The 21,529-nt window shown below is 41.2% G+C and overlaps 2 protein-coding genes across 6 annotated transcripts in view; one reads left to right on the top strand and one right to left on the bottom strand.

Annotated features, from left to right (window-relative positions):
* Window positions 1–9,699: 9,699 nt before the first annotated feature.
* Window positions 9,700–11,458, top strand: Fam237b (family with sequence similarity 237 member B). Its single transcript, XM_075956342.1, has 2 exons — window positions 9,700–9,901; window positions 11,020–11,458. The coding sequence occupies exon 2, from the start codon at window positions 11,021–11,023 to the stop codon at window positions 11,438–11,440; it is 420 nt and encodes a 139-aa protein (XP_075812457.1). The 5' UTR covers window positions 9,700–9,901; window position 11,020; the 3' UTR covers window positions 11,441–11,458.
* Window positions 11,459–16,697: 5,239 nt separating this feature from the next.
* Window positions 16,698–21,529, bottom strand: part of Cfap69 (cilia and flagella associated protein 69) — a 73,380-nt gene continuing 68,548 nt past the window's right edge. For 4 of the 5 annotated variants that reach the window (XM_075956278.1, XM_075956282.1, XM_075956279.1 and 1 more), the window contains 4 exons: window positions 20,908–21,105; window positions 18,629–18,715; window positions 18,106–18,210; window positions 17,309–17,597 (listed from right to left, as the gene is read on the bottom strand). In XM_075956278.1, coding sequence (XP_075812393.1) covers window positions 17,436–17,597; window positions 18,106–18,210; window positions 18,629–18,715; window positions 20,908–21,105 — 552 coding nt within the window. In that variant the 3' untranslated portion in view covers window positions 17,309–17,435. Of the gene's footprint in view, window positions 17,598–18,105; window positions 18,211–18,628; window positions 18,716–20,907; window positions 21,106–21,529 lie in introns of all 5 variants that reach the window. The other variant, XM_075956281.1, reaches the window with a different exon arrangement.

Raw genomic sequence — 21,529 nt, 5'->3', positions numbered from 1 at the left:
AGGCCTCAGAGGGTTCCTGTTCATGTTTTATTTTCTTGCATGATCCCCTTTCTCTCATTTCCCCCTTTTCCCTACTAGTATTACTATTTCTGAGTGTTCTAAACGCTGATTTTTTTTAAATGCAGTTGGCTTATGTTAACCTCTCCTATCTGAGATTGCACTTCTTTTATGGAAATGTTTCCATAAAATTTTCCCCTAATGGGTTTAAACTTCACTCTTATTTACCAGAAATCATAAAAATTAAAAAGTGTTGCTTCTTATATAATAACCAATAATAGCTTAAAGGTACATCTTGACTTCTCCTTAGTGATCCCTGGTTCAAAGTGCAAACATATTAACATCAGCTTGAGGACAATACAGATTTGAAACATAAAAGAAAATTTATGTTTGGGTTTGTCGCTAGTAGACTAGGTTTGAGTTTCTGGGATTTTCATGTTGAAGCTAAGTCTCCCATGGGTGGTGTTTTGAGGGCTTGTCCCATCCCTGGGGCCTCTCATCTCGGCTATCCTGGCAGACAGACAGGCATTTGGCTGGATTTAGGCTGCCTCTGCTCTCCAGCCTGTTGAATGACACTTGGAGGGATCTAGTTCGCATCCTTCGCGGCTTTAGGCGTGGAGGACCTGAGAGGCCTAAGAAGGTGGTAATCATTTATAAACCCGAGTTCACTTTTCACACATTGTTTTAGTTTGAAACATCTACTTAGACACTCCGCTTGATGTGCCATCTGGAATTTGGCATTCAGTGACTGAGAAAGTTCTTGTTTGGGAAAATGTGAAGTTAGAGGCTAAAATTAAGTTTCACTAAAATACACATTTGTAGGCAGAGACTGCTCATTTGTTTCCACGCTGCCCAGACCTGAATAATCAAACTGAAACTATATTAATTACAACGCTGTTTGGCCTATTAGCTCAGGCTTCTTATCAACTAACTCTTACATCTTTAATTAACCCATTTCTATTCATCTGTGTGTCACCACGAGACTGTGGCTTTCCAGTAAGGTTCCAGCATCTGTTTCCTTCAGCAGCTACATGGCAGCATCTCTCTAACTCCATTGTCTTTCTCCCTGCATTCAGTTTTGCTTTCCTGCCTAGCTCTATTCTGCCCTGCTATAGGCCAAAGCAGCTTCTTTATTAACCAATGGTAATAAAACATATTCACAGCCTACAGAGGGGAATCCCATATCACACCTTCTTTTTTTGCTTCTTTGAGACATCAAAAACTTATCATTTATCTTTTCTTAATAATTTAGTATGGGTAAAGGCTAGAAAAGGTATTAAATTTTTTCTCTTTTCAATTTTATTAAAATAATATGTATTTGAAACCGATATCCCCCAGCTCTTTTTTCTTTTGAAATGGAAATGAAGCAATAACCCTCCAAATAAACCTCCAAGGGTTGGTCTCACACTGTAAGAACTGTCCTTGTGTGCCATTAATGTAACTTTAGACTTCTTTTCCAGCTGCATGAATTACCTCAATGTCAAGAATGACTATACCTGCTCATCAGTGAGATCATATCTCACAGAAATGTCATCTTCATATGTTATTAATGTCAATTCTCCTATGCCAAATAGGAAATCCTATCCTAGATGAAAGATGGTTGTTTATCAAAGGAGTAATGCTGGGTTATTAGCTGAAGGGGCCTCTTCAGAAAAGATGAGCTACAAATCCACGATGGTGACTTAGAGGGCACAGAAGAGAAAAGCCAACATCTACCTCAATTTTGCATTGCTTCCTCCTAAGATACTCCAATGGTAAAACAAAAAGGCAAAGATTACATATAAAACATACCGTCAGTCTAGATACAAAAGGCTACAGGAGGAATAGAAATAGATAGGACATAAAATTGAGTAATCATGACTTCTTTTATTTTTTTTATAGTTACAAGGAATTGCCGCTGAATCAAAGCTATGATTCATCCAGTCCAGCACTTTATTAAAGTGGTTGCTGGGACACGGGTGGGACCAGGGGACATCATGTCAACTGGAACAAACAAGGCACAGAAAGACAAGCACCACATTCCTCACTTCGTCGTGGGATTTAAACCTGATTGCACAGACATGGAGTGAAGAACAAAAGTCCTTCTTTTTAGGAAGAAGCTGGGAAGGGCAGAGGGGCTAGGGGATACTGAGAAAGTAGGTGATAGGTACCAAAGCACAGAGGAGTGAAGTTCTAGGCATATGAGTCTACAATAATTAATTACAATGTATGTGCTGTTAGTTAATAAAAATTCAATGCTTAATGTTATGCTTACTTTCATATAATAAAAACAAATAAAAAGGGTTTAAAGAGATGGTCAGAGTTTAAGAACACTGGCTGCTTTTTCATGGAGCCTGGGTTTGATTGTCCAGCACCCACATGGTGGCTCACAATTATTTCTAACTTCATTTCAAGGGATCTAGCTCTTCCTCCTTGTGTCTGTGGGTACCAAAGTCACATTCATGTTCACATCTAAACATGCAGACCAACCACCTACGCATATAAAAATTAAAAAACAAAAGTAAATTTAAAAAAGTCAAAAATGAATGAATGAAAGGAGAAAGGCAGAAGAGAAGACATCGTCTGCTTCACTTCCTTTTTCAGATCCAGCTTTCAGATGCAACCAACAACATAATAAACGTTGTGCGTGTTCCCCACCCGAGCCCATGGAAGTCTACACACAAATCTCCCATTCCATTCATGGGCATCCAAAAGTTCCATATAAGTTTAGAATAACAAAGAATTGTATGCACACGACCACGTGGTAGCTAATCTTGGTTGTCAATTTGACTGCATCTGGAATCAACTCAATCTGAAGTTGCTGGGCACTTCTCTGAGGGCCTTTCTTCATCATATTATGGGCAGCGACGTAGACTCACCCTAGATGTGGGCAGCAGCTTCTGGCGGCAGGCCATACTAACGAACAGGGAAGATGGAAACTCTTCCTTTTGTCTGCTTGCCTTTGTTCTTGCTAGCAAGTTCATCTATCCTGTTGCTATGGCATTCCTTCGTTGATAGTAGAACCAGCTCTTTGGGCTTAAAGTAGATTGAAACCAGCAGCTCTCCAGGCCTTGATGAGACATTCAACCTTGTTGATAAAGCAACTACCAAGTTCTTGGCTTCTGTGGAATGAGGCAGTCACTGTTGGGCTACCCAAACCATATCAAGGAAACCAGTCTTATCTAGCTCCTTATTCTATCAGCTCTGTTCCTTTAGAGAGCCTTGACCGCCACATGAGGCTATTATCACCTACAATGTTTGTGTTTAATATTTCAATTGTTATATCCTAATAAAATCTTCTTTTCTTTCCTTCCCTTTAAAAAATAATGTCAAAGTATTTTATACTAATGATCTTCCTCCTCCTCCTCTTCTCTTCTTCCTTTTTCTCATCCTCTTCTTCTCTTTCTCCTCCCCTTTTGAAGAAGTGGGAATTGAAAATCTTTTCTTACCATTGTCCTGAGTGTTTTCTCTTGTCTCAGAGTCAGTATTCTGTTCATCATCCTCTCCTATGTTCCTGGAAAAACCGTGCTGTTTTCCCCTCAATTATCAGACAAGGGACATTTTTTTGCCTCTACAAGGTCCCTACTTGTTTCGGCCTCATTTCCTGCTCTCTTTACCAGCAAGGTCATTGAATTACACGTTGATCAATACATTGTAATTAAGGATTAACAGAGGGAATTGGAGGTGTGGATGTTTAAAATTAATGTCTTTCATTATAATGAGTCAGAAAGTCAATAGCTTGAGAAATTATTCTTCTTGTAGGTATTCAGCACGATTATGCAGTCATCCTGCCCCCAGTGTGTGTGGAGGGCTCTTCTGGACTCTGTGGGCAGCGATGATGGCAGTAATTCCCGTGGGAGCGTGCTGTGCAGAGCAGAGGCAGGATGAATGCAAGCATGACAAAACTGCAAGTGAGCACCTGGAGGCGAAAAAGCCAGGGGACAAGCGAGCAGGCGATTGTCTTGATTAAATCAGAAACTCTCTATAGTCACCACGAGGGTTCAGAAGCACTCAAAGACTCTGGCTGCTGAGATGCTGCAAAGTTCCCAAGAACCTGAAACTTTCCAGCACAGAAAGAAAAACCAGCTAGATATACCTGAGTGCTCTTCATAGTGTATGACAATTACTAGAAAAGTCTCTAATAAGTGTAATTTTTGATCAATGATCTCGATGGGAAATGGCGCATAGTAATGTGCAAACAACCAGCACACATACTTAGTGAAGACGGGCATCTAATTATACCATCAAGCCTGACTTTTGTGAAAGGGACCTTGGGGTGGAGTCAGGACCTAAAGTGACAAAGGGGAAGGGACAGATACTCTTGACTAATTTGGGAATGAAGTGTGAGGACACTGGAAATGGACTGGGAACAAAATGATCATGATGGTAGCATGAGGAATACTTTACTTCTGCTGAAAATAATTTTAATAAAAATAATGAATGGCTTGAAAAACACGCTTGCTTATAGGATTTTTAAAAAGGACTTATTTTCATTTATTATTTGTGTGTGTGTGTGTGTGTGTGTGTGTGTGTGTGTGTGTGTGTGTGTGTTGGGGGGGTGTCCATAGAGACTGGAAGAAGGCACTGAAGTCCCTAGAGTTGAAGTTATAGGTCGTAGGGGAAAGGTGCCAGTCAAGAAATCCACCCTGGCCCTGAAATTAGAGCCCTGAAATCAGAAACATACCCTGGCTCTGAGACCTGAGCAAGTGAAAGAAATAATTTAGCCCTGAACCCAGAACCAAAGAAACATGCCCTGACTCTGAAAACAGTGCCAAAGAACACACTTTGTCCCTAGGGAAAAAAAATACACCCTGGTCCCAAAACTAGAGCCCAAAAGCTTTAAAAGGATAGTGAGAGAGAAAAAAAATGGCTCTAAAATCAGGGCCATCTCTGTCCCTGACCTGCTAAACTAACCAATCCCTGAGCAGGGAAAACTAACCAATCCTTCTCCTCCCTGGGAAAACCCCGCCCCTATGAAGCCCTCTGGAAGCCCTATACCTGTTTAGTTTGCAGCTGGTCTTCTTCCACCCTGGTAGAGGAAGTCACTCTCCTGGATTCTTTTCATCCAATAACTCTCTTGAACGACCTTCTTTTGCCAGAGCAGAGATGGAGCAGAGCAGATCTGAACTGTAACGCTTTTCGCTGAGGAAACCTTGCCCTAGCAGAACAGAGTTGCTACACTCTGGAGCAACGAATCCAGCTCTAACAGCTCTGCTGGGGAAGCCCTCTCTGGTCGGTGCAGAATTGTTATATTGGGGAAGCCTCGGGCCTTCAGAAGAGTAGCGATGCTCTTAGATGCTGATTCTTCTCTTCAGCTCCTAGAGGGTTAATTTTTGATTAAAATGGTCAATAAGAAGAATCTGTTAATTATTAGTACATTTGGCTTTATGAACAATCAACCCTAAAGTCTAAACTCGTGTAGGCTTTACTATGCCTTCCCCCTTTCTGAGAGAGAGAGACAGGATCTCACTACATGTATGTAGCTCATGGTGTCCTACAAGTACTAATTCTTTTGCCTCAGTTTCCCTAGTGGTGGGATTACAAATGCACATTACCAAAATAGTCTTAATGGCCATTTCGGGAAGTGTGTGCTTTTGGGTTTTGCCACTGTACTCCATTTGGCCAGATCATTTGTACCCAGTTCTCCAAGTGCTGGGGGAATTTCTAAAATGTTTGGCCTCACAGCAATCTAATGGGCCAATTGCATTCTGTTGTCCTTCTCTGGAGACTGTCCAAGCAGATTGGTCTTAATCTTCTTCCTTCATTGATCCCGGTTGCAGTTCAGGGTTCCTAAAGTTGAGCACAGTGCCCCGAGTCATCTAGACTTTCTGTTGTCAATGTATATCTTCTGGCAGCAATGCGTGTTTCATCAAAAGAAAATCACCTCAAATCTAATTATATTTCTAGGCAGTTTTCAGAAATTGCGGAAGGCTAAGGGCCAGCTATCATACAGCACATGAATTCACCATTTTGACCTGCCATCTTCTTCTCCCTCTTCTGTGTTCGTCAGTGCCATCTGAAGCAGATATGCTGGAAGGGGGTCTTTGCTCCCCACCTCCTGTAAGTGCAGCCAGACACCAAGCATTCTCTTCCTACCATGGAAAGATGTCATTCTTATGCTGTCTTACACATCTTGAGAAAGAATGTAATTAACATATACAAATTTGGAGCCATAAACATAAAGATACCACGGGTGACCACTTTCTGATTGGCTTTAAAGCCCACACCAGAAGGCAGAACTCAGTCTTGATGCTGTTAACGGGGCCAAAACCGTGGGGCTGGGTAAGCCCTAAGCCCTGGGAGAGAACCTACTGCTGTTAGTTTGCTAAATGGACACAGTAATACACTGCTCCTTAAGTTTTCATCTTTAATCTCAAAGATTAGTACATTTCTTAACCCTCACCAGGGAAGCTTCTTTTCACAATAGAGTGATTAATACAGAGGTGCACAACTACTCAATCTGCAGAAAATTAAGAAAATATAGAATGTTCAACTCTACATGGGATCACTACATCACGGGACGGGGAGGAGGAAAGATCATAAGAGCCAACAGCAGTGGGCGTCTGCAGCAAAACAGTGTACCAGACACAACAGTGAGTACCATGGCACACATGAACACGCAACATATATAATCGCAGGCTCAAGACCTGTACAAATATCAAGTCAGCCTAAACCCCTGTCTGCGTGGAGGAGTGGTTAATGAAGTTCCACCACTAACTGAGGAGCTACTGACCGCTGATGGCTTCTGGGGGAAAGAAAGTCTTCCAGAATGCAGCCTTTGGGGGGGGGGGCTTAGATACCCATGGACACCAAGTGCAATTCAGTGAATTTTAAGAAATAGCAACATGAAGTTGGGAGAGAGATACTGTTGGGGTTAGAGGAGAAAAATGGAGATGGATTTGATCAAAATGTATTGCAGAATGTTTAGGTTTTCAAGACAATAAATGATCATGTGCTTGCTATGACTTAGATTAAAGTGCCAATTATGGTCTAATTATGTAATCTACAGCATCCCTAGTACTATGTAAGAGTGCTGCTGCTTCATGAAGCGGGTTACATGTGTGAACTTGACCATGAGTTGTCCAAGAATTTGGTAAATGTTTCTGGGTGAGTCTGTGAGTTTCATTTTGAATGAGATTAGTGTTTAAAATGGCAAACTGAATAAAGCAGATTGCCTTACTGTTCCAGTCAGTTGAACGGGCATCACCTAAGCCACCAAGGGCCTGACAGAACAAAGAAACGGAGAAAGGGAGTTGGCTTTCTTCCTGACCTCGGGCGCTGGGTCTTTACTGCTCTTGTAGTTCTCAGGCCTTTGGAGTCAGGCTGGAACTCTACCGCCAGCTGTCCTGAACTTCTAGCTCCACAATGCATGGCTCAATTATTCACGTTTATATCTTTGTGTGTGTGCGCGTGTGTTCTGGTTCTTTGGAGAACTTTGATATACTTGCTTGCTCACCATCACTTGATATTCTAAGACTTACTAAGTATGTTATTTGCTAGATATGAATTAATATCCCATTGTAGTTTTAATTTGTACTTACTTGCTTCTGTGTTCATTTTGTGTGTGTATGTGTGTGTGTGTTATCTGAGAAATGTCTCTTTAAAACCTCAGATTTCAAGATGGGCAGAGGTAGCCTATGCCTTCGATCCAAACACTAGAGAGGCAGAGACAGGCGGATCTCTGTGAGTTAGAGGCCAGCCTGGTCTACAGAGCGAGTCTCAGGACAGCCATGGCTACACAGAGAAACCCTGTCTCAAAAAGCAAAACAAGTGAGCAAACATAGAGATCATAGATTTCTATTGGGACATTTACCTTTTTCTTGTTGATTCTACAGAAAGTTTTTGTTTTGGCTCCTAATTACAAGTGCCTTGTGATTATATATGATGAAACATCCTATTATTTCTAATTTAAAAAAATCTTTGTTTTGAATTTTGGGGAAGGTATTGGAAATTGAGCCCATGGCCTAAGGCATGGTAGGTAAGTATTCTGAACTACAACCCAAGCCCTATTTTTTATATTTATTTCAGTATCATAACAGTAATTCTAAATTAGTTAAACACTACTTTCTTTAATCCACCATTAAAAATATTCCCCAACTTCAAATCATAAAGATATTCTCAAGTCTTAAAGTTATGAAATTTCATTTTTTACATTTTAATTTTTAATATCCCTGGGATTGAATTTGGTGATATTATGGGGAAGTAACCTAAATTAAATTTTATTTTCTGTGGATCACCAAGCCCCAGCTTCATTTATTGAAAAAGCCACGGTTGTCATATATATTTTGCAATAGTTTGTATTTCAGGTATTTTGTAGTGATATAAGGGGAGTGAAACAATTGAGAAAAAGAACTGGAAAGAGGAACACCATCTGTTGCCTGCCTCTTATGTTTTATGGCTATTCTATAAAACATTTGCAATATCTACATATAGGTATAGTAATTTTGGAATGTTATTTTAACAAAGATATAGGATTTCATGGTTATTTAGCATAAATAATAGCTAACTCATTTTAGAAGAAACTATTGAATAGCTAACATTAATTGGAAAGTACAAGAAATTGCTTCCTTAAGGCACTGTGTGTGTGTGTGTGTGTGTGTGTGTGTGTGTGTAGAATCATGTGAAATCGGACAGCAGTTTCGGTTAGTGAGAGAATTCCATGGAAGAGTACAAACTTCAGATTTTAGATGAGGTATTATATAGCAAACTTTTGATCTGTCTACTTTGAGAGCCCGTGAATAGCTGTGGACTGAGACACCCGAAACACTGGAGAAATATATTGGCGTGAGATGGATTTATATGAGTCCTACAAACTCTGGTAACAAATACTCCCTTTTTATCAACTCTGTTTTATGTAGAAGTTGGTCCTGGATGCAGAAGGGATGCAGGAAGGATTTAAGATCAACACACGAGATATTATGGTTAGCCGTGCTAAACCTCCACGCATGTGAGGAGGAGACCAGGAAAGAACTGCTAATACTTTTATTTGATGAGGACGTGTTTTTAGTGTAGAGGAAGGGACAGTGAATTCACCTCCATCCTAGCTCAAAAAGTTGCGTGCAAAGGAGACATGCCTAAAGGGAACAATGGATAAATCAGATTTTGGTTTGATTTTCTATCCCATCCCGTTGACTATTGTCATGGAGTTTGAGCATAGGAAACAGGCATAACCTCCCATGATTGTGCTAGCGATGCCCCAAGGCTGGAACCATAGGCATTAAAACCGAAGGCATACCATAAAAGAGACTTTCTGAAGTCTTCCTTCTACTGAAGGCTGCAGAACACCGTTCCCAGAGTTAAACTGTGCTTAGGTACAAGCGAGGTCATACTTGAGTTAGTGAACAGGTTAATGTTCATAATTTAAATGGTGATTAGCTGGAGGTTAGACCCCATCAGGGAGGCTTAGGATTTTTAACAGGTCTCCAGCCATAAGAGAATTTTCCTGCGGACACCGGCGTGGTCGTTGGGTGTCTAGGGAGAGAAGATAGTTCGGGGGATGATGACTGCCTACCGGCAACACGAGTCTCAGAGTACAGAATGAGGGAGCCAGGAAGAAAGACAGATGTGATCACGGTGGAGCCAAGCCCGGGTAGGCAGTGGCAGGAGGAGTGGCGGCCCGGGGACCCCCGAGGGGGCGTGGCCATCCACTCCGTGGGCTTGCTCTGTCTAGAAAAGGAGCGCGGTCCTGCCAGTCTGTCTCTGGTGAGGAGCGCGGAGCAGAGCGCGGTTCCACTCCCAACCCCTGCGACCCGGGGTCTTGCAGAACCATCTCCACCTTCCTCCTGTTTCCTGGGGTGGGACATCCTGAGCCTGCACTGACACCTCTGGTTCCCAGTCAGGAGCGTGCACGGACACGACAGGTCCCGCAGCCGGAGACACATTCGGGTACCATCGTGCTGGGACGCGCCACGGACATTCACGGAAGGTACTCGGTTCCCCGGTTCCTGGGAAGGGTTACTCTTCTACGTCCCATCCAGGCGGCCATAGGTGGAAAGGGCGTTGGTCGGGACACCAACCAATTGCGGGGGAGAGGGGAAAAATCTTGGAACTCACGCCTCACACCCATTTTAGGATTGTCACCCGCACTGTAAGCTCATTCTGCATGCAATCTGCACAATTACCGATAGTGTAAAACGACCGGAATATTGTTTAAATTTTTCTTTCTTAAAAAGAAAATAGTTTATTTTAATGAGGGGAGGAGAAAGGCAGTATGCAGAAAGGAGATGTCTTGGGTTATGGGCTCCAGGTTCTTCACCGCATCTGTCTGAGATGACTGTTGAGGTGGCAGAGTGTATAGGAGCATTTAGAGAACCCACAGTCTGGATGAACTATTGGCAATCTATTGGCAAGTTAGTCCCCGATCTTACCCATGTGTTCTAGGTCGATTTGCTGAGGAACCAGCTGACAGGGAAACTTTACAGAGAAGCCAATAGAACAATGCAATATTTGCTGGGCAGTAATTGACCCTGTACCATCTCACACTAGCTTGTACCCACCTTATTTTCTGCTCATTTTATGGATACATCTTCATCTCTAAACTAGTCCCAAACAACTTAAGAAAAGTCAGGATCCACAAGACAGGAGGGCTCAACAAATATTTTTCAGTGGAAAACAAAACAAACAGGAATATTTGAGATATCAGATGCCATTAGGTAAGTAGATTTCTAATAATTCAATTAAAACCCAACAAAACCTCTCATAACCACATCCAGAATGAGTTGCACTTTAGTCCTCCTGGACAGTGAGACAGGAGAGCACATCACTGAAGAGTGTACTAATCTCTACAGGGGGAGAGAGGGAATGCAAGTTTTTAAGGTTTCGTGCAGCTGTGAGGGTCTGTGATGAAATACACATCACATCTGCACAAACATACACTAGATTTCAGGGAGTCTCAGACTTTTGGTTGTCAAGCCAGAATTCTAATATCCCTTCAAAGGAAGGTCTGAGAATCATCAGCTCAGAGGAAAACCAACAAATACACATTCACTATAGCATTTTTCTTTTGTGTGTGTGTTTTTAAACTTCTCCTTTTCCTCTCTATAGGATGGGTTCTGCTGTAAGGAGATGGGTCTACCTTCCCCTGGGCTGCATCATGATGTTCAGTCTCACGAACGCTAACTTTGAGTTTCAAAAGGGAGTGCTTGCCAGCATCAGCGCCGGCATCACAGAAGATGTGGATCTTCAGTGCTGGAACACATGCTCTCTAACACTCATAGACCTCAAGGAGCTCAAGATAGAGCACAATGTGGACGCCTTCTGGAATTTCATGTTGTTCTTGCAAAAATCTCAGCGGCCCGGGCATTACAATATCTTCTTAAACATAGCTCAAGACTTCTGGGACATGTACATAGACTGTTTGCTTTCAAGGTCTCATGGAATGGGCAGAAGACAGGTGGTATCTTCCAAGTATAATTTTCCACAGAAAATGAATAGAGGTGATTTGAAGGTATACCTACGGAAATAGCGAAGTGGCATTATTAAAAATTTGATATTTAGTACTTCTGGTTATTTCAGATTTATCTAGCTAGCAAATTTGTCTTGTTTATTTTCTTATAATAATTATAAAAATAAAAGAATAAGAAAATTATAATTTTCTAATTAAAATAAATGTTTACATTATTTAGAAATCATGAGTGATTGATTATAAATGATCTTGGAATATAAATATTGCTAGATCATTAAAATCATCTTATTGCTCCCCCATGAGTAGTTCATAAGAAAGTCATACAGCTCTGTATTCATATTGTAAGACTTAAATACCAGGCTTGTTGCGGCCTTTTGAACAAAACATTTTCAACTGGGTTGCATAGAAGAATGGAATCTTATATTAAGAAATATTAATTTTCCTTGATACTATAGAACTAGATTATAAAACATGTTTTACATTTAGGAAGGAAAACACAAAAAATACCTCAAGCAAGATGCCAATTGAGAGCAGAATCCTGTTAGTACTTGCCAAATCAAATCTCCTGTTGTAATTAAAATTCTGATCTTTAGTTTCTTAATCTGGTGATTTTCTTTCTCTAGCTGTATAATTGTTTTATTAATAGTTATTGGATTATTTGCATATATTTAAGTAACGTCAATAATATGTTATTTAAAAAGCATTTTGTCAAGTTGCCTTTGTTTTGGAACTACTTCACATGAAAATATAATTTTTTAAAACTAATCAGTGGAGTGAAGTTGTAATTAATTTTATAAAGTGTCTGTCTGGTACCCTAATATTGACTTTAAAACTGCCCCAACTAATGCCAGTATCTAAAATTACATTTCAATACTAATTCATCTTATATATTAAATATTTTTCTATTTATTAAGACTAAAACCTTTATGGTACAGTTCTTTTTTTTAAGTGTATGGATATGTTTCCTGTGTGTGTGTGTGCACACGTGTGTGTGCACTTGTGTGTGTTCAGTGCCTGCAGAGGCTAGAAGACCACATTGGATCCCCTGGCATGGGGATTACAGACAGTTGGGACTTACCATGTGGATGCCAAGAATTGAACCCAAATCCTCTGGGAGAGCAGTCAGTGCTCTCAACCTCTGAGACATCTCTCCCGCCCTGTGGTATAATTCATAACATCACAACATTCAAAAAGAAACAACAACTAGCCGGGCTGTGGTGGCGCACGCCTTTAATCCCAGCACTCGGGAGGCAGAGGCAGGCGGATCTCTGGGAGTTCAAGGCCAGCCTGGTCTATAGAAGCTAGTTCCGGGATGGGCACCAAAGTTACAGAGAAACCCTGTCTCGAACAACTAACAAAAGTGAAGAAGCTACAGTTTAGCAAAGCACAGCATGATGGACGTTTTGCCTAGGCATTATGTCAGTCACATCTCATACTCAGTCATTTTTATGTTATTTACAACTCACACCCATATCCATGAGCAGTGTCAGCTTTAAAGGAATGTGCCAAACCCAAGAATGGCACACAGTGGATGAGGAGATCGCCGTGGTGAGGAATGGTTTCAGAAAGTACCAATGCTACAGTAATGACTTCATCCTATGCTCCAAGTCAGTACTTCTATAGTAATGACTTCACCCTATGCTCCAAGTCAGTACTTCTGTAGTAATGACTTCATCCTATGCTCCAAGTCAATACTTGTATAGTAATGACTTCACCCTATGCTCCAAGTCAGTACTTCTATAGTAATGACTTCATCCTATGCTCCAAGTCAGTACTTCTGTAGCAATGACTTCATCCTATGCTCCAAGTCAATACTTGTATAGTAATGACTTGATCCTATGCTCCAAGTCAGTACTTCTATAGTAATGACTTCACCCTAGGCTCCAAGTCAGTACTTGTATAGTAATGACTTGATCCTATGCTCCAAGTTAGTACTTCTATAGTAATGACTTCACCCTAGGCTCCAAGTCAGTACTTCTATAGTAATGACTTGATCCTATGCTCCAAGTTAGTACTTCTATAGTAATGACTTCACCCTATGCTCCAAGTCAATACTTCTATAATAATGACTTCACCCTATGCTCCAAGTCAGTACTTCTATAGTAATGACTTGATCCTATGCTCCAAGTTAGTACTTCTATAGTAATGACTTCACCCTATGCTCCAAGTCAATACTTCTATAATAATGACTTCACCCTATGCTCCAAGTCAGTACTTCTATAGTAATGACTTCATCCTATGCTCCAAGTCAGTACTTGTATAGTAATGACTTCACCCTATGTTCCAAGTCAATACTTTGGGGACTTGGAAGGTGGCTCCAGTTGGTAAAGTGTTTGTGGCGCAAACACAGGGCTAAGATTAGATACTCAGGGAGAGGAGCATGTGTCTGTAAGCCCAGCACTGGGAAAGAGGAGACAGGAAGATCGCTGGGGCTTCCTGGACAACCAGCCTAACAGAATGAGACTCAGTGAGAAGCCTGATCTCAGGAAATGAGAGAGTAGTAGAGGAAGATACCTAGTGCTACCCTCTGCCCACTCCCACCGCTGCCCACCCCACTCCTGCCCACTCTACCCCTGCCCACTCCCATTGCTGCCCACCCCACCCCTGCCCACTCCACCCTCTGCCCACTCCCACCGCTGCCCACCTCACCCTTGCCCACTCCCAGCCTATATCTTTGGCAAAAAGGCCTATAAACTTGGTGAGGTTTCTAAGTTCCAAAATGAGAGGGACTCCAAGCAGTTTGAAGATTTTCATATTTACAAGAAGAACCAAAGCAGATGTTTAGGAAATTTCTACACGTTTCCAGGACAAAGAACCAATAGAAATCTGCCCTATAGATTTCCTGATTGGCTATTGTGAAAACATTGTAAAACACATTGTTTTCAAGTGTTTTGATGGTTATGACACATTTTTTTCCTCTGTGCAAAATGATATAGGCACAATCAAACTAAATATAAGCAAAAATAATACTGGATAAAAATGTCTGATAGTTTGACTTGATTCAAGAATAAACCTTGAAATAAAAGGGGGTGTATTATATGAGTTTGAACCAATCCCAAATTCTCATGAAGTACTACTAGGGCTTTAATAAGGGTTTATACACATACACAAATCTAAGGAAGGTACACGGACAGCAGGATAAGAACCTTCAGGGTTAAAGAAGGAACAAACCACCTGCAGCGGCACATGCCTTTAATCCCAGTATTTGCAGTTTGGTGGCAGAGGCAGGCAGACCTCTGTGAGGTGGAGGTCAGCCTGGTTTACAGAGCAAGGTCCAGGACAGCCAAGGCTACACAGAGAAATCTTGTCTTGAAATACAAAAAAGAAAAAATAAACAAACCTCTTAGCTTTTCAAATATGACTTGACAAGTAGTTTTAGTGAGGGTTGTTTCTGTGAAGAGACATTATGACTACGCCCATGGTACTCTTATAAAAGAAAACACTTTTAATTGGGGTTGATTTACAGTTTCTGAGGTTTTGTACATTATCAACAAGGCGGGGAATATGACAGACTGCCGGCAGGTGTGGTGCTGGAGAGGGTCTGAGAGTTCTAAATCTGGATCTTCAGGCATCAGGAAGAGCGAGCTACCAGTTTGAGCTTCTGAAACCTCAAAGCCCATCCCCCAGTGACGTGTTGCCTCCAGAAAGGCCACACCTACTCCAAAAAGGTCACATCTAATAGTGCAACTCCCTAAAGGTCTATCAGGGCCATTTTCTTTCAAACTATCACACAGGTATTATTTCATGTAACCGAGTATTGCATATACCAGTTGGGTGGGAAGCAGAATGAGACTGTAGATCAGGCTGGCCTCAAACTCATAGAGATCCGCCTGCCTCTGCCTCCCAAATGCTGGTATTAAAGGCATGTGCCATCGCCGACTGGCAAAAGCAGTTCAATGACATCAAAAAGCTGAAAGAATTCCAGAAATGGTGCTGAGTAGCAGGGGTATGGAGACATACTATTTCTCTTTCTTTCTCTGTGCAGAGTTATCTGATGAAGCCAGCTATTTTTTATTTTTAAGGTCAGCAGTTTTGTCATTGTACTACGGCAGACTCAAAACCTGTTTCATGGATTTGGGTTTATGCACAGTTCATTTAATGTAGTGCATAACTGATGAATTTCCAGAGACCTTAAGGGTACAAACCAGCTAATTCTGATTCCAAAACACACGTTTTATTTACTTGATTAGTGCACGTTTCAGTTGGAAAGCTTGGAATTTCGTCTTAGCTGACTCATGGAAGAAAATACTGTCCACCCCTGAGGCAGGGAAGCCTAGACAGCAAATCCACTAGGAATCCAGAGGAGCACGAAAGCAGAAATGTTTATGATGCTATCAGAGAGGTGGACTCACTGTACAGTGGCTGGAACTGTGCCAGACAAACGCGTTAGAGATCTGCCTATCGTCTGTAAGGTCTCTGCAGCAAGCACTACTACTGCTTCCCGTCAGCAAAATAAATACCATGTCGTGCAAAGCTGCTAGAAAATAGTAGAAAATAACCTGTTTTATTCTGTCATCTCCCTTCCGAATGAGGAGCAGAGCAGTGATCAGGCTAAGTCAATCTGGAGATAGGACTACGTACTGTGTGCAAAACTGGTGCTCAACTGAGTCACATCCATTTTTCTGTAACTTGTTTATGTTTATACCATGGTACTTGTGTCTTAGAACTGGAGGAAGGCATTAACAATCTTGAAGCATTTATATTCTAGCTGCTTTAACATGCTGTCCTTGTCCAATGTCACATGCATAGTATCTTGTGGGCTGATTCTTCTTTTTGAGGACAGTGCCTTGTGCATTTGAAGACCTCAAGGGAAAGGCTGCAAGAGTCAAGGCCAACATCACTAACTCATTTCCTGAGGTGTTGATCATAATAATAAGCTATACATGACCTTGCCGTTGGGGAACTAAGAGTCTGTGGAAGTTCTACAGATGCTGAGAAGGTTCATTGCACTTAGCTCTGGACATGAGGACTATGGTGTGTCAGAGAGAAAGGAGACGTGATTTGGTACTGCTTGTTTGAACATCTCATGCTGTGTTCTGTTTCCTTACACACTGCTTGTCACTTCCACAGTAGAGAAATAGCACTAGAAATAGCTTCAAATCTTTATTTACTTAATTTTAAATTTTTATCTATTGTGTGTGTATGGGAGTTTTGACGGCATGTATGTCTATGTATGTGAGTGTCTGGTACCCGAGGGGAGCAGAAGAGGGATATGATCCTCTGGAACTGGAGTTATAGATGGTTGTGAACCACCATGTGGGTACTGGGAATTGAACCTGGGTCCTCTGGAAAATTTATATATTAACAGTAAAGGCATATGTAGCTGTATTTTTATTTTTGTCGTTTAGCTTGTGACTAACATTTGCATTTTATAATAGATACATTTATTTTCTATTTTCACCAACATATTTTTGTTGCTCCTGGTGTTCATGTATCTGTCTGACGATAGCACCTTGATCCCTGACTCCATCTAGGAATTTTAGATGATTTTGGACTGTTTATGGCTCCAAGAGCAAGGAGTACTCAGATCTGGCCAACTTCAAGGTGAAGAGCTCCAGAGTTGTCATTTGACCAATCAAGGATCCCAAGATGCGGAGAGCGCTGCACAAATTGTTGAGAAAATGCACCCACTCTTCTCCATCAGAAGAGTGTAAGGTGGACTGACGGAAAGAAACCTGAGTCAGTGTCAGCCTTTGATCCAACAGGGCCCACAGTCTACATAACTCAGGAAGGACTTTGTAGCTACAAAGTCCATAAAAATGTCCTTTATGGTAGACTATTTGAAGTAGTTGATATATAGCCAAAAGTCCTAACTGATAAACAAACTTTACAATTTCAGTTAAGGGACCAACAGTTTTTCCAAAGAGAATGATGACCACTTTTCTGATAGATATGTTGATGTTTTTCATAAAAATAAACTGTATTATCCTGACTTTAATTTTATAATATTTTACTAAAATATTTATTCTACATTTTTGCCTTACAATTGTATACAAATATACATTTAGCAGAAAAATGGTAAGTAGGATTTATTTCAGAAAGGTTCTGAAGCATGTCACATAGGGGCGTTCTTTTTTGGCTCACTCAGGGGTTTCACCCGTTGCAAAGCTCCTCCTCGAATAGGCAGCCTTTTCAGAGCAATGTCTGTGTCAGCCAGAGGTCCTCCCAGTAACCGGGTAGGAGTGCTTTCCACTGTCACCACCCGACCAGAAGGGACCTGGAACAGGAGAAGACAAATATCTAAAAGTCTACTGACAGCCATTTTGTAAGAGAAACATCCCACATGAGATTCCAGGTCTGACAGAGACAGTGTGACAAAAGAGAAAGACAAGGACTTTGGGGACAAGAAAGCAGGCTTGACTTATTCTGTCACTTGTTACTTTTGTGGCCAGGGACAAACTAAAATCACTAAGAAAGCTGGAATGTGCACAGGTCTACTGCCAGGCAAAGGAGAACTGTGCTTGTCCTTTGAGCAAGATGCGACCAACGCACTGACCAGTGTTGGCAGCAACCTCTTAGGAAAACCTGGAAAGCTGTGTCTGCTCTAACCTCGCACTGCAGAGTAGGGGGGAAAAGGAGGGGGAAAGTATTTTGGAGCCTTAATGATGGAAAATTTGAGCAACAAAAAGCAAAATATATGAGGCAAAAGTTCCCATAGAAACAACATTTTGGCAGCCTAAACTTCACATCTATTAAGAAAGAGACGTGGGGGAAAATGACCTTACCGTTGTGTTAAGACCTTTAATAACTGTTCGGTGAAATATTGCATTTTGTGGCCGTTCACTGTATTTGGAGGATTCTATAGCCTTTTCCTGGAGCCTTTTTGCTTTCTGAAGGTTTTGAAATTAGAAAGAAGACAGTATTAATTGCTAGTAAAACATGGTGGATGGTGCTTACAGAGAAGGAACATTTCCTCCCCTATTCCTCATGCTGCTGCTTACAGAAATGGGATCCTTCAATAAGAAGGTTCAGAATGGGGAGCAGGGCATTCTGTCCTGAAGACTGGCTAGTTGTTGTGTATACTGTAGTGCTTTAAAAATCCTACCTTTGCCGGGCGGTGGTGGCGCATGCCTTTAATCCCAGCACTCGGGAGGCAGAGGCAGGTGGATCTCTGAGTTAGAAGCCAGCGTGATCTACAAGAGCTAGTTCCAGGACAGGCATCAAAAACTACAGAGAAACTTTGTCTTGAAAAAACAAAAACAAAACCAAACAAAAATAGTAAAATAAAAATAAAATAAAAAATCCTACCTTTAATGTTTTAGCATTTGATGTTCTGGCCAGGAAGTTTTGCCATGATTTGTTAGCCAGTTCTCTCTGCTTATGTGTGGCCTGTATCTGGAACAGATGAGAAAACGAGGAATTTCAGTTTCTATGAAACATACCAGAGGGCTTCGAAGTCCCAATTTTAAAGGAAGTGCCTCCATTTTGCTAAACTTAAAAATCTGAGGCTGACTAAAAAAGTAACTATAATATATTACTTAATTTTAAAAACAGAGGTGTTGGGAGATACAAGCCATTAATTTGAGCACTATAGCATCAGAGGCAGGCAGAAATCTTTCAGTTTTAGGCTAGCTTGCTCTACAAAGTGAATTCCAGGATAACTAGGGCTACATAGAAACCTTGTCTCAAAAATAATAAATAAAAAAGTCTTAAAATAAAAAAAAGGTAACTCACTCTTCACGCAATGTAAAGCAAACTGCGGAGACACGTGAACACTAAGCGTTCCCAGCAAGACTGAATGCTTTACTCAGTTACTGCTTATAAAGACATTACAGTCTAGAGAAACATGAACACGGGATTTAAAGAGAAGGTGAAAATAGAGAGGTTCTGCTGCCACTGCTCACAAGTTCAGACAAAATTAAACTGTAAACTATTTTCATCGTGACTGTAACCATGTCGGCAGTTTTGTGAGACTGCTGGCTTGGCGTGATGCTGCGGTCCAGAGGGGAGCTGCTAATCTAGATCTCTGTGTGTCTTAACAGGCTCACCATCAAATGCATGATCAGAGGAGACACGCCATAGGTGTGTATGTGTATCATAGACACATGCATAATACCATTATAAATACGATATTCCTAGGGCTACTTAAGAACTGCTTAAAAAGTGGGGACAGAGGTATGACAATAAAAATCAGTCAAAGTGACAAAGGTTCTGTAATTCAAAAGAACTAGTGGTCAAGAGGCAGTTTTCTTCTCAGTTCTGAGCAGATCAACAAGCTTACAGTAATACTCATGTCATAAAAACTTTGAGCAAGCAAAGTTTGAAGCAGTTAGCTGTGGAGTGGCATTGCCCAGTGAACGGACACAGGCCCTAAGCTGTAGACTCAAACATTCAATTGTCTAGGGATGACATTGTTTAGAAGCCGCTCAGATGGTCAAACAAACTATGCTGCAGTTTCTCACCTGTGCAAAGCTTTAGGGAAAGGCTGTTACTTTCCGGGTTCACTCTCTGTTTAGCTAAACCAGGCCAGTTTACATAGGCATGTACAGACGCAGTGCTCAGAAGTGTTTTGGAATTGAGGGGAGGATGGATGGCTAAGTCTATAGATGGCAAAACAGTAAAGGTCTGTGACAGAATGAGGTGTGAAAGACAGGTTTCTCTTCCTATGAAGTTATGTGCTCCATTACAGATAAACCCCCAGAATATATTAAAAGTATATGTTTAATTTTTTATTTTATGTGTATTGGTTTTTTGCCTGAATTCATAGCTATCTGAGGGTGCTGGGGCCCTTGGAACTGCAGTTACAGACTGTTGTGAATTGCCACGTGAGTACTGGGAGTCGAACCCAGGTCCTCTGGAAGAGCAGTCAATGCTCTTAATGACTGAGCTATCTCTCTGGCCACCCACCCCTCAAAGTATATATTTAAGAAGGTTACAACTTTTAGAACCATGTTGGGCATGGCTAAGAAAGTGTGTCAAGATCTCTTTCCTCTGTAAAATATATGACTATGGAAATCAAATTACAGGGCTGGGGAGATAACTCAGCCAGTAAATTGATTGTGTGCAAGCATGCAGGCCTGAGCTCGCATCTCCAGAATCTATATAAAAAGCCTGGCATGGTGGCCTATGCCTGTAATTCTACTGATGGGGAGAAAGAGACAGAAGGATCTCTGGGGCTTTCTGGCTGTCAATCAAGCAGAATCGGTAAGTTCCAGGCTCAGAGAGAAACCCTGTGGAGAACGGTTAAAAAAGATACTGAATGTCGCCCGCCTCTGGCTTCCACATTTATGTGCACAGAAATGTGTAAATAAGCATACACCACAAATACACATAGAAAAAAGAAAACAGGAAATTAAATTATAATGCAAAGCCAACACTGATAACAGTGATTAGATTTTAAACTCTTAACTCCACAGTTTCCTTGAAAATTGCACAAAGACATTGAAAATAACTATTAGAGAAAGTAAAACAATTCAATGCTCAAATATTAACATATAAGATAAATCCATTGTATGGATAACTTCATCTACCTCATGCACTGAAATTAACAACTTGGGCCGCAGAGCTCAATGGTACCCTCAGCTTACTTTCGCGTATACTCTCTGCTCATTTTGCACATCTTGGCGTGCTTGGCTTTCAATCATCTCACTCTGCAGGGAAGCGACCATCTTTCCAATATTTTCTGTTGCTGTTGTAATAGACTCCAAAGAAAATTTATCGAAAGTAACTAGTTTTAATTTTTCCAATTTTATTTCTTCACATACTTCATTCCATATTTCTCCAATCTGTCACGGCAAAGTTTAAAGTGAGAAATTTAAATTAACAAACATAAGGGAAACAATTTTACATAATTCCTTAGGTAGTGGTCATCTTGTTGGTGTTTAGGCTTTTCCTAACTTATTTCTCAGACACCAGCTCCATCTGAGAATTCTGGTTTATAGTTACTTCCCCTCACAGCTGCAGAAACTGCTTGGCCTTCTGAGGCATTGACGCTATTGCTCCTTACAGTCATACTGAAGGCTAGTCCATGCTGAATCTGGAGGGACAGACGAGGGCACTCTGGGAACCTGGAATGTGGGACTCCTACAAGAGGGATCCTGGTCTTCACCTACTAGCAAAGGGATATACTTGAATCTCAAGCTTTTACTCCACAGTTTTACCATGCTAAATCTCCATGTCATATTCTGAAAGTAAGGTACTAGAGTATAT

Source organism: Microtus pennsylvanicus, chromosome 22, assembly GCF_037038515.1.
Source record: "Microtus pennsylvanicus isolate mMicPen1 chromosome 22, mMicPen1.hap1, whole genome shotgun sequence".
In the NCBI taxonomy this organism is placed as follows: domain Eukaryota; kingdom Metazoa; phylum Chordata; class Mammalia; order Rodentia; family Cricetidae; genus Microtus; species Microtus pennsylvanicus.
The sequence above is the reverse complement of the archived record's forward strand: the minus strand, read 5'-3'. Positions and strand labels throughout refer to the sequence as shown.

Coding starts and splice junctions, on each gene's coding strand:
- Fam237b (XM_075956342.1), top strand. CDS start 11,021: ATGGGTTCTGCTGTAAGGAGATGGGTCTACCTTCCCCTGGGCTGCATC.